General features: G+C 40.3%; 1 protein-coding gene across 1 annotated transcript in view; it reads right to left on the reverse strand.

The window, feature by feature from the left end:
- Positions 1-685: 685 nt before the first annotated feature.
- Positions 686-16,139, reverse strand: part of NSL1 (NSL1 component of MIS12 kinetochore complex) — a gene marked incomplete in the record, with an annotated part of 415,175 nt that continues 399,721 nt past the window's right edge. The window contains 1 exon segment of the mRNA XM_044055447.1: positions 686-1,539. Coding sequence (XP_043911382.1) covers positions 1,255-1,539 — 285 coding nt within the window.

Below are 16,139 nucleotides of genomic sequence, written 5' to 3' on the forward strand. Positions count from 1 at the left end.
ATATATAAATATATATAAATATATACATACACACATACATACACGCACACATATACATACATACTCACACAAACACACACATATGCACCAAAAGGCACTAACAGAAGAAAGGAGAGAAAGAGCACATCCTAATGCCAGCTATAAATGTAGCAAGGGAGGAAAAGGAGAGATCCAAAAAAAAAAAAAAAACACGCACACAATAACTAAGCTATAGAAACTGTAATAATCTGAGAGGAGTAATGCGAAGTCAACAATCTCAAGAAGGTTAAAATACAAAAAATTCATTCTCACTGCTCGAGACCAAATCTGTGTCTTGACATGATGGCAGCAAACAACATCTCAGGATTTAGGGATGGCAGCACAGCATTATGAGAGAGGGAGGAGCTTAAGATTTGGATTCTAAGTCTTGTAAATGACCCCAAGTCAGATCAGAGGATCTGATCCTAGACCATTTGTGAGGAAGAATGAAAAAGGACATCATCAGATAAAAATGTTTTCATGGAGTTGGGTTACTAATACAGGCTTTATCATGAATATGGAGAAAACAGAAAGGGAAATATATTTAGATATTTAACTTAAATATGAATAATCAATAGTGGGTAGAAAAATAAGGACTGTCACACACGTTTCTTCAGTTCATTCACTATACAAGCATCTAATCCATAACAAATAAATAACTACTCTCTTGTCATCGATAGAGTCTTTACTGACTTGAGCTTTTGTTTCAGTTAGTTCCAAAGGTTATATTTTGTTTCATCGTCTCAGTTCTGTACCCATTTTAAATACATGCAGCAGTTAAACTCTAGGATACTAAGGACTTCCAAAACATTGAGACCAATACAGTGACTATGAATACTACAGTATTAAGCACCCAAGTGTTAAAAATACCACTGTCAAATAGATAACATTTTGCAATAATTCCATGTTTATGAAACATCAAAAATAATTTAATAAGAGAAATGGTGAATGGGATGTGCTACACATGAAGGTTACATTGCAGAAGAATGTAACTGCTTTACCAGTTAACTGTAATCGTACATGGCAGCCTGTATGCCAAAGATATAAAAAATGCATACTACACTCCATTCACAAGACATCCCACTTGTCATCTTGCAAACAGGCTGATTAACTTCCAGTACAACAGTTGACTGCTCCAGAACTTTCCTCCACAAGGTGCAAAAAACGCACAACATATTGAGCTGGAATACTCTAGCACAAAACTGGCTACTTTAACAGAAGGAATAGAATTTTTTTTCATCCTTTCAAATTAATTGTTTTTGTCGACCTCCGATGGTAAATTCTGCCCTGAGCAGATTCTGTCAACCTCCTTTTTTTCTGTAGGCATGTTTGCAATTTCCCTTTTGAGTCCATGTCTGACTGTGTCGTCTGTGACTGGGTAAAGAAGCCATTCATTTGCTCTCTCTCTCTTACCCGCAGTCTTTTAAAAACAGCTTTGTGTGTTTTTGATACGTTCAAGGCAGGTTGAATGCTCAATGCCTGGGACAGTCCTTCAGCCTTCTGCAGTAATGCCAACAAAGACTAACAGGGAAGAAAAAGAAAGTGATTACTGGCTTAAAAGTTAACAAAACACAGACGGACATCATTGAAGTATACAAGATCAAAACACAAATATGGGATACTTAGCACATTTTGCAGTTATGAAACAGCGATTAGTAACTGGATACTTGTGAAACTAGAATCCTGTAAATAAGGCCATAAATACTTCAAATGTAAGCTCATGTCAGAGACATGCAGTAAATAAATATATTCAGGCTCTTGAAATCAACATGGAAACAGACTGAATTGCTTGTTTATCAGTTTTTTCACAGAAACAAACTAAAACTTCCAAATTCAATCCTTTGAATGCTATCACTCTTCATTTCCTTGCAGAGATCCACACACACGCCTCCTCCTGAATCTTTCCTCTCACCAACAGTTACGCTCTAGGAGCCTAGCTACTAACACTGCATATGTGCAAACAACTTAAGACAAAGTACCCAAACTACTCAAGGTGGAGAATGAGCCCAAATAGGGAAGTGCAATGAAAGACCAGGAGTTATCATGAAGTTGTGCTATGCAGCTAGGTGTTACCAGTAAAGTGAGAATTCTGTAGATAACTACAAATTAGATTTTAGCAAAGCCAGTGAAGTGCAACAGTACACACACATGCTATCTCTACTGGGTTACAAAAAGCTGTAATGCATAATAAAAAAAATAAGTTATGTTCTTACCACAACGTTGCATTTGTGTTGTCAATCTTCATTCATTCTTGACTGATGGGTTTGGTTCCGAACCCTCGGAAACAACTAGGCCGTTGTACTACCTCGCACCAGACAAAAACTCTTGAGCTAAGGCTTTACCCATACTGCCTCTCTTCTCATTAGCTCAGACTGGGTTTGCCTGTTATGAAGAAAAATGGAAGTTCGTCTGAGCAACAACCCTATAAGAACCCCAGGACTAGTTCCAAACCTCCAAGAGTCTTTGGAAGGGGCAAGAGGGTAGGATGTCAAGAATGAATGAAGATCGACAACACAGATGGAATGTTATGGTAAGAACGTAATTTCTTTATCTGATGTTGTCAATCTTCATTCATTCTTGACTGATGGGACAGAGTCCCGAGCTACTTTAGATCCTGGGCGGCCCTAAGAAAGGATATTCATGGGCATCACAGAACCAAAGGATGCTCTTCCCCTGGAGACCACGTCCAATTTGTAATGCGTGATAAATGTATGAGTAGCCCAAGTTGCAGCTGCAGATGTCTTCCATACAAGCTCTGGAATGGAAGACCGCTGAAGTGGAAACGGTCCTTGTAGAATGAGCTCTAACTTTTGTTGGTAATTTGAGTTTAATCTGATTGTATATAAAGGAAATGCAGTCTCTTAGCCATTTAGATAAGGTGACCTTTGAAACTGGTTTTCCCAATCTGGTACCTGAAAAGGATAGATATAGTTGGTCTGATTTTCTAGAGGCTTTTGTTCTGCCTGAGTAGAAACGTAACGGCCTGTGAATGTCCAACATATGTAGGCAGTACTCTCCTTTGTTTGAAAAATTTGGAAGAAAACTGATAAGTCTGTTTGATATTGGACTTTGATACTACTTTAGGAAGGAATGAAGGATTGGTTCTGAGTGATGGTCTTTCTTTGTGGAAGATGACATAGAGATGATTCACACACTAAGTCTGTAATCTAAAATTCTCCTAGCAGAAGTGATAGCCACTAGGAAAAGGGTCTTCCAGGATAGAAACTTGAGGTCACAGGTGGCTGCTGGCTCAAAGAACTGCGAACTGCACATTGCAATACCAAGGTTAAATCCCAAGGCACTACATGGTCTTTAAAATGTGGCTTCAAATGTACAGCGCTTAAGAAAAGTTTTGCAAAGAAGGTGAAACATTAAAGAATGATCATCAAATCCATTATGGAAATTCGAAATGGCAGCTAAATGAACTCTAATGGTAGAAGTTGAGGCTCCCAATTTAAATTAGGTGGGTAAGTATTCCAGGACCTTATTGAATGGAGCCGAGAAGGGATCAAAACCATTTGTATCTAACCAAACAGAAAATCTTTTCCATTTGCTGAAGTAAATTTTTCTGGTGGATGGTTTATGAGAAGCCAGAAGTATCTTTTGTAGGGGAGGATATTGTTACACCTGGCAATTACTGGAAGTGGAGAAACCAAGCAGTCAGCTTGAGATGTAGGTTGGGATGAACCAAACCCTGAGGGTGAGATAACAGGTCTGGAGTTGGACCCAGAGTCCATAGGCGGTGAACCGGATGAGGGTAGAGAAAAGGAAAACCAGATTTGATGGGGCCAGTAAGGTGCAATGAGAATCCCTTTGCTTCTCAACTGCTGGGCTTTCCTGAGAAATTGGAGAATTAGAGGGATCGGTGAAAAGGCATATAAGTCCTGGGGGCCAATCGTGGAGAAGTGCACCTCTCAGGGACTCCCCACAAGGGGGAACTAGGGCAAAGGAGCTGCTGCATCTGTGGTTCATGGGAGAGGCAAACAGGTCACAGCACGGCTGACTCCATCAACAAAAGATTCTCTTCGCTATGTTGGGATTGAGAGACCACTCATGAGGTAGAAGGATAGCACCTGCTTAGTTTGTCTGCAATCACATTGGAATTCCCCGGAATATGCATTGCAATTAGACAGCAGTTGGAGGCGATTGCCCATTTCCACACTCTTAGGGTTTCCCAACATACAGGGTAGGATCTAGTTCACCCCGTTTGTTGATGTACCAGGCTACTGACATGTTGTCTGACTGGCTAGCAAATGTCCCTGAAGGAAGGGCAAACTGGAATGTCTGCAACGCTAAAAGCACCGACCTCAGTTCTAGGACACTGATGTACAGATGGGTCTCCTCAGGGGACCAAGTGCCTTGAATGGTCCTTCCCTGAAAATGCTGCCCCTCCCCCCAACCAGGGAAGCGTCCGTGGTCACTATGGCTTTGGGCTGAGAAGGGCAGAAGGGGAGACTCCATAAATTCTCTTCTGGCTTCACCCACCAAAATAAGTCTTTCTTGCAGCGGTTCGTAGTTAGGACTGGATGAGACATGGGGTGGGTTAGAAGGGGTCTATATTATTTGAAAGAAAGTTCAAAATGCCGATTGCAGTAAACAGCGAAAATGCCAATAATTGAGGTCAGTTTTGTGAGATTGTGGTACAGTGAAGATCGGAAAATTTGCCCTTTCCTCACTGTAGTGCAATCTCTGAGTTGGTATATATAATTAGAGGGGGGTGGGGGGGCACAGGCCCCCATAATACAGGATTCAATTATCGCCATTTGGGGGACTAATGTGATTGTTACTGCCATGGACCCAAGAAGTTGTAGAACCAGATGAGCAGCGACTTTGTCTTTGGATAGTATCACTTAAAATTGGGACCTCAACTTTAACAACCCGTGATGAGGAAGGGAGCCCACACAAGACTTTGTATTTAATTTTGCCCCGACGAATTCTAAAGTCCTGTGTGGGGGACAGTTGTGATTTTTCTTTGTTGACAAATGTCTAAGAACTCGGCAAAGCATAGAACAGAGTCTACGGCACAAAGCAGTAGCTGCCTAGTGGGGGCGGTGAGAAGCCAGTCATCTAGATATGGAAACACACGGAATCCTTGTAGTTTTAAGTGAGCTGCTACAACTGCCATGCACTTCGTGAACAACCTGGGGGCTGTGGTCAGACCAAAGAGCAGTGCTCAACAGTGGTAATGACTGGCTCCTAGCTGGAAGTAGAGATATCTTCTGGAGTGTTTGTCCATTCTTATGTGGCAATACGCATCTTGAAGATCTATACAGCACATCTAATTGTTCTTCTCTAGAAGAGGAAGGAGAGACTGAACTGTGACCATCCGAAATTTTGTTTGTTGTACGAATTTGTTCAATACATAGAGATACAAAATTGGCCTCTGGTCCCGTCTTTTTTGACTCAAAAAGGAATCTAGAGTAAAATCTGGATCCTATCTGGTCTGGTGGGACTGTTTGGATGACTCTTTTGAAGCAGCTTTTGTATTTCTAATACTAAGATCCCTCTGACTGGGTGGAACTTTGAGGATTCGCTTTTGTGGTTTGGGATTCGCTTTTGTGGTTTGGGAAATAGACTGAAGGGAATCCGGTAACCTTTGGTGATTATTGTCTGCAGTAAGAAAAAAGCAAACTCCACAGCGCTGTACAAACCTTTTAATAAAATAAAGCTTTCAGACAATAAGTCCTTCTTCAGTGTTAATAAAATTCATAGTAAAAACTAACATCTTTTATATTAAAAAACTCAAAACACATGACACAGCCCTAACCTATCACATACTAACAATCAATTTATCAATCAATAAATCTAAAGGATTTTTAAAGAAATATATCACATTCTGAAGACATATATTCAGACCACATAACTTGCCATAGTAATACAAAGCTATAATTCATATCAAGGTTCTTAACATTTTAGTGAACTCACTACTGCTTTCTTTTCAGTTAAAGTACATCACACTCTGAAGGCATATATAAAGCTGTAATTCACATAACAATTCTTAATATTAGGTAAGCTTACTGCTGCTTTCTTTTCAATTACAAAAATGTATTACATTCTAAAGGCATGTATCTACACCATATAACTTATTATAGTTCATATAAGAGTTATTATTTAGTGAACTTGCTGCTGCTTTCTTTTCAGTATAGGTTTTAATGTGACCTGTTTGTTCAAACCAGGGTAAGAATCCGCTTGTATTGGTGTCTAGTTTGTTAATCAGATCACTATGTCTAACGTTGGAAGTTAGGATATCTATCACACAAAACAGAAAATAGTGTGATTCATCAGTCTCCTGTATATGTTGGGCTAAGGAGTTAGTAATGACGTTCCTCTGTATTTCTGACTTTATGTTCTAAGATCCTATCTCTTAACCTCCTTAAATGTTTGAACCCGGTGGTTCCTTTTTGGTTTTCTGCCATTTTTTTTTATCAACCAGAAGAAACAACATGAGCATAGACTCTCAGAGGAAAAATATAAAGATAATTTTTTTTTTTTTTAATAAATATACCAACAATGGTATATAGAGGATACCCGAAAAGGGTACAGAAAGGGAGAGAAAAAGAAAGGGAAAAGGATGCCAACAATGGTATCAAGAATTACCCAATGGTAATAGGGAAAGGAGAGGCCCAAGTACCAACAATGGTAAACTAGTAACACTTGGAGAAAAAATAGAAAGACTAACACTTAAGAGTGACTCACACCAAAGAGAAAATGTTTAGAAAGGAAAAGGGTTGAGTAAAAGGTAGAAATATAGCCAAAAACGAAAAATTTTAGCACTTGGCTGAGATCAGTGGCGGACGCATCCAATTTTCTACACAGCAAATGAGATCTGAGGTAATGGGAAGACAGGCAGTATGGGTAAAGCCTTAGCTCGAGAGTTTTTGGCTGGCGTGAGCTAGTATAACAGCTGACTCGGTTCCGCGGGTTCGGAACAAAACCCATCAGTCAAGAATGAATGAATGAAGACTGACAACATCAGCTCAGTACCTTTAAAGCAAGTTGAAAGTCATTTTCATTTACTCCTATCTGAAGAAGTAGGGGTTGGGGGTTAGCATAAGGACTAAGATGTTAACTCACAGACGTAAAGGTACAAGGTTCAATTCTCACTCTTGATCACTGTCTGGTTATTGACTAGGCATGCAGTCATCTGCAGATTTACCTATGAACCTGCAAAGCAATGATTTTTTCTTCATGTTCCTTTTTCCTACATCACATCCGCAAAAAAGACATCTTATGCAGCATGCAGACTCAGTTATCAAACATAAGCTTAAAAAAAACAAAGACACCTGTCAATTATGAAACCATATACTTGGCGTACATTTTTGCACAAACCTTACCTAAAAGATAGTCCATCCAGCCATACTTACAAGTTACAGTTGACTCCTACAGTGACCCTGGGTATTAGCTACTGCCATTCACAGTGTTTACTGGGTAAAGGGAGAGAGCCATAGGTAGATTGCCATATCACACACCTAGAGACGATTTAAAAGTTGCAGATCAATCTTCCTATCATGTCTTTGGAATGTGGGAGGAAACTGAAGTACCCACAGAAAACTCATGTGAGGACATGCAGACTCCACACAAAAGGTACCCCCATCTGAGAACCAAACCTGAATAAATACGAAGCGACAGTGTCACCATATCCAGTCAAATGACACCAAAAGGGCAGAGACTCTGGGAAATGACTTCCCTCCTAAAAACCCTCATAGGGATGGGAAGAAACCGTCAAGGAGATGCGGATGAAAGACAAATCTATAGAAGTACAATGAGGGACCTAAAAGCAGCAAAAACAGCATTAAACTGATAAATCACAAAATAGGAAAGGGTAAAGACAGGAACAGGATGGTGGTGCCCACTCAACACACTTCTTTAGATTAGAGACAGAGATTCTGAGTAGAATACTTAGAGATGACTTGGAAGGGCTGGAAAGTGAAGGAGGGGGATAAGTAGCTTTTTACTGTTTTGGCATGAAACCACATTTGAAATAGTTAACTACAAATATAAGGCAACAGTGACAACACTTGAAACAGTTCAGAAGAGCAGCAGGACTGGGAAAAAAAACAACTGAAAAAAAATGGTTATGATAAGATTAGTGGAAACTATAGGAAGGGAAAAGGTGGCTGAAAAGGAATTTAAGTGTGTATTAGAGAATGGGCAAACTGTACATCAGCACCCTGATTGGAGAATGAACTTTCTCCAGCAGGGTATTACTGTAAAAGTAATGCCTGGTGAAAAATGTTTGCCATTTCATGGCAGTATAACAAGCTGCCGTGGAGCTCGGACTGCTAAAAAACTAACAACCACCATTACGTTTACATTTGCTAAGCAGTGCTTTTGCTGTTTAGCAAAGGTAAAAAAAAAAACAACGAAGTGTGTGTGTGTATGCATGTGCATGTGTGCATTTACTTTTCTGTCTGCTTGTGTGAGTGAATGCGTGTAAGAAAGCAGACGTGAATGAGTAATTGAACTTCACTTGTATCACTTGCATCTCATCAGACCTATTACTTATTTACTGCCTTATTTTTCTCAAACCACCACATCCTTCACATTACCAGTCTGGCACCTGCCCATCCCGGAAGTGCACAAACTATATAACAAACCAAATAAATAACGGTGATGGATATAGAACAGCTTTTTTACTTACTGTTAAGCGCTTTTCTTTTGTCTCAAATAGCAAACATCATCAGACAACAAGCAACTAAAACTTTCCATCTAATATATTTAAAATGGCGCCATTTCCTTTTCAAACAGGAAGCGGCATTCAGTGCTTTTTTTAAACATATAACATAAAAACTTGTCACTAAAATAGATACAATGTCTAATCATCTAAGCCAACATGCTCCATGAATAATGTTGCAGACAATAAATATTTTTTTTATATATAAATGTGTTTGTGTGTATATAAAATTATATATATATATATATATATATATATATATATATATATATTTATAAAATTATATATACATATATAAAATGATATATACACATACACACAAATATTCATAGATCAAATGAACTTACTATGTCCATCATACTAGCAATGCATTTTCTGAGACCCAATAATTAATAAAATTGTGATTGCTTTATATTTATGAAAAGACAATATGAATATAAACACGCTAATGCCTAAACTGAACATATTATGAATAATATTCTATTTTTATTATAAATTATTTATTAGCTTTCCTACTTTTTTACTTGCTACCTAGCCAATGCCTTTAACTTAAGGATACTATCAATAGTGCAGTAATCACTTAATCCTAGCCATACACATAAATGTAGTTGCAGTTGCAAAACCAATTCAGCCTTTTCCAGCTTGGACTATTCAGCTGGAAAAGGCTGAATTGGTTTAGCAACTGCAACTACATTAATGTGTATGGCCAAGATTAAATGATTACTGCACTATTAATAGTATACTTAAGTTAAAGGCATTGGCTGGGTAAGTAAGTAAAGTTGAAAAGTGAATAAGTAATTACTACTAATAAATAATAAAAAAATAGATTATTATTCATATTATTTACAGTTTAGGCATTGGTTAGCACGTTTACATTCATATTGTGTTATGGAATTCCTCACACTACAACTTCTGTGTCATCACACACCAACTTTAAAGCTGCTCTAAAATCTCATCTAAAAGAGCACTGGGCATGCCCCTGTAACAAACCTCTCCAACATCTCTACCCCACCCTCTCTAATCCCTTTCTTCCACCCCTCTAACTACCTCGGATTGCAGCCAAATACATTTCTTGTCAACCTATATCTCAGCTGTAATCTTAGCTTCTGTTATTTAAGGGTAACAGCTGCTATCTCAGCTATTGAAATACTTGCTAGGCTTTATTGCAGCAATGATACAAGTGTTGTACCATTTAACTAAATACTTAATTTCATTTTGAACTGTTTACTACTATTATTAAACAAAACCTACCTATACTTCTTGTAACTTGCAATTAATTGTTGTTTTCATTGTGGAACTTTTCTCCCCGGGCCTCCGCTGAAAAAGGACCAGTGTCCAGTCAAATTTTCTCGGTCAACAAATGTCAATAAACAAATAAATAAATAAATAAATAAATGAGTATAAAGCAATCACAATTTTATTAATTATTGGGTCTCACAGAAAATGTATTGCTAGTATGACGGACGTAGTAAGTTTTTCATTTAATCTATGAATATTTGTGTGTGTGTGTGTGTGTACATACACACACATTTTATATAAAAAAAATGATTGAATTATTCATGGAGCATGTTGGCTTAGATTAGACATTGTATCAGTATTGTAGCAACAAGTTTTCATGAGTCACATGTTTAAAAAAAAACACTGAATGTGTCACTTTCTGTTTGAAAAGGAAATGGCGCCATTTTAAATATACAAGATGGAACGTTTTACTTGTTGGTTGTCTGATGAAATTTACTATTTGAGACAAATGAAAAGCCGTTCTACATCCATCACTGTTATTTATTTGGTTTTATTTATATAGTACCTGCCCATCCTGGTTTTACCAGCTTGTCTTCCTTGCCTCTCCCAATCCTCGGGACTTAATCTGGTATGCTGGGGCTGGTTCTGGAGCCAGGCATCCTGGGGTTCGGCACATCTGTTCTATGAACCTATGAACATACTTCCGGGGGGGGAGGGGGGGGGCTTTTTGCTTATTAAGGCCTACTCATTCCCCCACCTCTTTCAGTCCCAATAGAATGCCCAGGGGTGGGTGTGCAATGGAGACATGCAGATTAATGCCCCACCTCAGACAAGTCTCTGCCCTGAATCCCTGTTGGACACTCCTACCAGTGCACAGCCCCCAGTCTCTACTAGGGATTGTCACAGCAAATGGCCACCCACTCCACGATGGTAATGCCTCATCCTTTCTTGCCATTCCATCAGTCTCAAGCTAACTGAACTTGGGTCACCTGGGTCACAGTCAAGGTTTTATCCCTCAACATCACAGGAGCAGCTTCATCAGATCCATTATCAAATATAATGCCCATTTTAGCATATATACATACATATATACATGCATATATAGTTCTTGAGGATACTTTATCTTTGTGAAAAATAATGTATGGCGACTTAGGAGATTATGCTTGCAATTCAGATACTCTTTTTGCAGAGGTTACAGTCTGTGAGAAAAATTGTTTTCAAAGATAAAAATTTTATGTTGCAAGAATCAACTGGCTCAAAATGTTTTTGAGTGAGGCTTTGGAGGACAACAGTCAGGTCCTATGGAGGAGAAGGTTCTTTGATTGGTGGTCTAAGAAAGAAAACTTCTTTCATAGCTTTACATGATGTAAAGGTAAATAAAGCCTTTTCCAATGTGAAAGTTTGAAATTGCTGTCAGTTGCAATTTTATAATAGAGAAACTAGCACCATCCTGGGAAAGTAAAGCTAGGAAAAAAAAGTATATCTGATACAGAAGCTGAAAAAGGGTCGATATTTTGCTTGGAGGCCCAAATTGAAAACCTTTTCCACTTGCTACTGTAAACCTATTTTGTGGAAGGTTTTTGGGAGACAAAAATAACCTTTTGGACTGGTAGGCTAGCTTGGACTTGTTTAGAATCATTGGAAGTGAAGAAACCAAGCAGTTCACCATAGGGATCAGGGACCGAGGGGCTGATGTTCTGATGGGTGAGAAATCAGATCCTGACTGGGGTCCAATATCCAAGTGGATATGTTAGGCGAGACTGTAGAAAGGGGAACTATACCTGATGAGGCCAAAAGGGGGAAATGAGGAGTGCTCTTCAATCTGCTGGTTTTCTGTAGAATTCTTGGGATAACTGGCATGGGAGTGTAAGCATAAAGGAGACCCGAAGGCCAATCATGGACTAGAGAGTCACTCAGGGTTTCCCCAACTGGGGGAATCAGACTAAAATACCTACTCCACTTCTTGTTTAGGGGAGAGGTGAACAAGTCGCAGCAAGGATGGCCTCATCGGCTGAAAATCATATTGCTACCAACTGATTGAGTGACCACTCGTGCGGACTCAAAAGGGACCTACTGAGTCGGTCTGCTAGAATGTTGGTCTTCCTTTGAAAGTGCGTTGCAATAAGAAAGCAGTTTGAAAAAAGTACAGTTTTGTACCTACCATAAATGTAGATGTTCGAAGATCCATATTGCTGCAGTCCTTACACTTGGGTAGTCCGCTGTCCTTGGTCGGCCCGAATATCAAAGTATAAGGCTGACGTCGGTCAAGGCGCATTAGACTGACATCAGGACGTCAGGGTACAAATGCGCATGACCGACGTCATATCCTCAGTCTTTTCTTGCCCCAGATGTCAGAAGACCCTAAAAAGAAAGGTCAAAACCAAAAGACAGCAAACCACCAACCACCCTTGCGCTAACAATATGTACAATATATACAATATACACAATATTTACAATCAAACCCACACAACCGCCTCTAACTACAGAGGGGAAGGAGGGAGGGTAAATTGGACTGCAGCAATGTGGATCTTCGAACATCTACATTTATGGTAGGTACAAAACTGTACTATGTTCTTCATCTCACATTGCTGCAGTCCTTACACTTGGGTAGAATCCCAAAGCAGAGGAAAGGGAGGATGGCAAAACTATAAAGAAGCAGGAGCTGCCAAAATGCCCTGTAAAATAGCAGTGGCAAAACCAGCCCTAGATTTAGAGTAAAGTGGAAGGTGATAATGCTTAGAGAAAGTATGCGCTGAACTCCAAGTAGCTGCCTCCAAAATATCTTTAGTTGCCACCCCCCTTAAAAAGCTGTCAGTGGCAGTAGCCCTAGTGGAATGAGGCCTAATCCCAGCTGGAATTTCCTTGCCATGATGGGAATAACAGAAAGCAATGCAAAACCCAATCCACTTAGAAATAGTTTGTTTTGACACAGGCTTGCCCTGAGAACCCAAAGCAAATGAAACAAATAACTGCTGAGACTGCCTGAACCCTTTAGTTCTGTCCAAATAATATCGCAACTGCCTGTGTACATCTAAAGTATGCAAAATCTTTTCCCCTTTATTTTGGGGATTTGCATAAAAGTAGGCAAATGAATAGTTTGGTTTAAAGCCACACTAGAAACCACTTTAGGCATAAAGGAAGGATTAGTACGTAAAGATACCCTATCCTTATGGAAAATTAAGAAAGGCTCAACCGCCATAAGGGCCTGCAACTCAGAAACCCTTCTTGCAGAGGTAATAGCCAACAAAAAAGCAGTCTTCCATGATAAAAATTTCAACTCGGTAGTAGCTGCAGGCTCAAAAGGTTGTAGAGTGAGTTTCTCCAACACAAAATTGAGATCCCAAGCAGGAGTAGGAGCTCTTCGTGGGGGTCTTATACTCTTTGCCCCTCTAAGAAATTGCTTGAACAAAGGATGAGAAAACAATGGTGGGTCACAATCATAGTGAGCCGAAATTGCTGCAGCATGAACCTTAATAGAAGAGAAGGACAAACCTTTGTCCAGTAACTCAGTAAGATATTGAAGAGCCACACTTAAATTAGGCTCAGAAACATCAAAATCCTTTGCTGCACTCCAAAATAAAATCTCTTCCATTTATCTCGTACACTTTCCTTGTACTAGGCCTTCTAGCTTCCAAAATAACATTCAAAACTTGCTGTGGAAGTGGAGGCCCACTATGGTTCAAAACAGAATATGCCAGGCTGTTAGGTGCAGAGAGTGAAGCTTGACATTGAGCAAATGACTGTCCTCCTGAGACAACAGGTGTGGAATCAAGGCAAAGGCCATGGAGGCTCCCGCACCAGGCTTCTCAGTAATGGGTACCAATGCTGTCGAGGCCAATCTGGAGCTATCAAAATCATCCTTGGCTTGTCCTGTCTGGCCTTTAGTAGTACCTTTGGGAGGAGAGGCAGAGGTGGAAAGGCATACACATGAAGATTGCTCCAATTGAAAGAAAGAGCATCCACTTTCCAAGCTGTGGGATGAAACCTTTTGTGCAAAACTTTGGCAGCTGGTGGTTTAGTGGAGAAGCGAACAGATCTATGTCTGGAGTTCCCCATGACACTGTCAATTTCTGAAATACATGAGGATCCAATTTCCACTCGTGGGGATCCATAATTGCCTGCTCAACACATCTGCTAAGGAGTTCTGTGCTCCGGCAGAAACCTTGCCTGAAGATTTAGCTGTAAACTGAGAGCAGTCTCCCACAAAATCATTGCTTGCCTGCATAGAGGATAAGAATGTGTTCCGCCTTGCTTGTTGATGTACCACATGACAGTTGTGTTGTCTGTTAGAATCAACACCTGCCCTGGAAGAAGTAAATCCTTGAAAGCTATTAATGCAAACTGGACTGCTAACATCTCTTTCAAGTTGATATGTAGATGTTGTAGTCTGGCAGGCCACTTGTCTTGTATCCACTTTCCCTTCAGATGAGCTCCCCAAGCTTTGTCTGAGGCATCTGTCGTTAGAATCTGACTCGCCTCTGTCCGGGTCACAGAGAGTCCCTTGTTTAGGTGACATTCCTGAGCCCACCACAACAATTCCTTTTGAATGCAAGGTATTATTTGAATGACAGTGTCCAAATCCTGGCAGTGCTGTGTCCATACATTTTTGAGATACCATTGTAGCTTCCTCATATGCAGTTTGGCATTGGGAAGCACCAGAATACAAGATGCCATGAACCCTAAGGCTTGAAGGACTGTCCTTGCAGTCAGCCTGGACTGATGAGACAATTGATGAAAGTAAAGGGAAAGATTCTTTGTTTGTCCGGGGTCAAAAGGCCATCTGGGATGCTGTATTCAGTCTCACACCCAGAAAGCACATGTCCTGAGAGGGTACTAGACTGGACTTTATTTCGTTCACAGAATACCCCAGGCATCTTAGCACTGCTATCACATATTCCAAATGATGAAGAAGCTCGTTCCTTCCTTGAGCCAGAATCAGGCAATCGTCCAAATAAGGATAGATCTGTATTCCTTTTAACCTGAGGAAAGCTATCACTGGAGCCAGAACTTTCGTGAACACTCTGGGCAGTAGATAAGCCAAAGGGCAATGCAGAGAACTGATAATGAGAAGTCCCAGCTCGAAAACGCAGATACTTCCTGCAACTCAGTCTGATAGGAACATGAAGGTAAGCCTCCTTGAGATCCAAAGTTACCATCCAATGATCTTTGCCCAGCAGAGGTAAAAGCTGTTGTAACGTCAACATTTTGAACTTGGGAATGTCCAGATAAGTGTTGAGGATAGATAAATCCAAAATTGGTCTCCACGTGTTCCCTTTTTTTGGTACTAGGAACAGGCGAGAATAAAATCCTAGGCCCACTTCTGGCATAGGGACCGGCTGTATGGCCCCTATTTGGAGTAACAGAGAAATTTGCTTGTGAGCCTCTATTCTTTGCTGAGGAGGAACGTCTGGCATGCCTTTGAAAGGAGGCAAGGTATGGAAATAAAACCTGTAACCGTGGTGTATGATATCCAATACCCATCTGTCTTGGGTAATTAAACTCCAATTTTCTTTGAAAAGTGCCAACCTTCCTCCCAAAGGTGCTGCCAGACGAGAAGGCTCTGGCAGCTGAAAAGGTAGGTCATTGGGTCTGTTTATGAAAGGACTGACCCCTGCCCTCACCCGAAGACTGTGCAGGTGCTCCCTGTTCTAGGCCTGAAAGAGCCCTGAGCTCTGCCCCTACCACGTCTAGATCTACCCCTAGACTGGGAATCATAAGAAGGATTCGTCCACCCCTTGGTAGGCCAATTTCTACTAAACTTCGGAGGCTGAACCTGCAAAAAATCTTTAACAGTCTGCATAGACTTAGCCTTGTCTTCCATTTTCTTTAAGACTGCCTCAACAGGAGAACCAAACAACACATCAGATTGTAAAGGAGCATCTAAAATCCTTGTCTTAACATGGTCAGATAAATTCTGATCCCTCAGCCAGGCGTGCCTCCGAAGAACTGACCCAGTGGCAGCCACCCTAGACGAGGCCTGTACAGCATCAAAACCACATTGCAAAGAATGCTTACCCACCTGTTCAGAAACATGTACTAAATCTTGTAACTCTTTACACTCAATACCCTCCGCCAGAGCATCTACCTTAGACTTCAATTGTGAAAGGAGATAGTTTTGGTATTTCAACATGTGAAACTGGCAATTCAAAGCCCTCACAGCTAGGGTGGAGGAAGTATAAACTTTCTTTCCCCATCTATCCAAAGCCCT

Source organism: Protopterus annectens, chromosome 1.part2 (genome assembly GCF_019279795.1).
Source record: "Protopterus annectens isolate FY-2018-M chromosome 1.part2, PAN1.0, whole genome shotgun sequence".
NCBI lineage: Eukaryota > Metazoa > Chordata > Ceratodontiformes > Protopteridae > Protopterus > Protopterus annectens.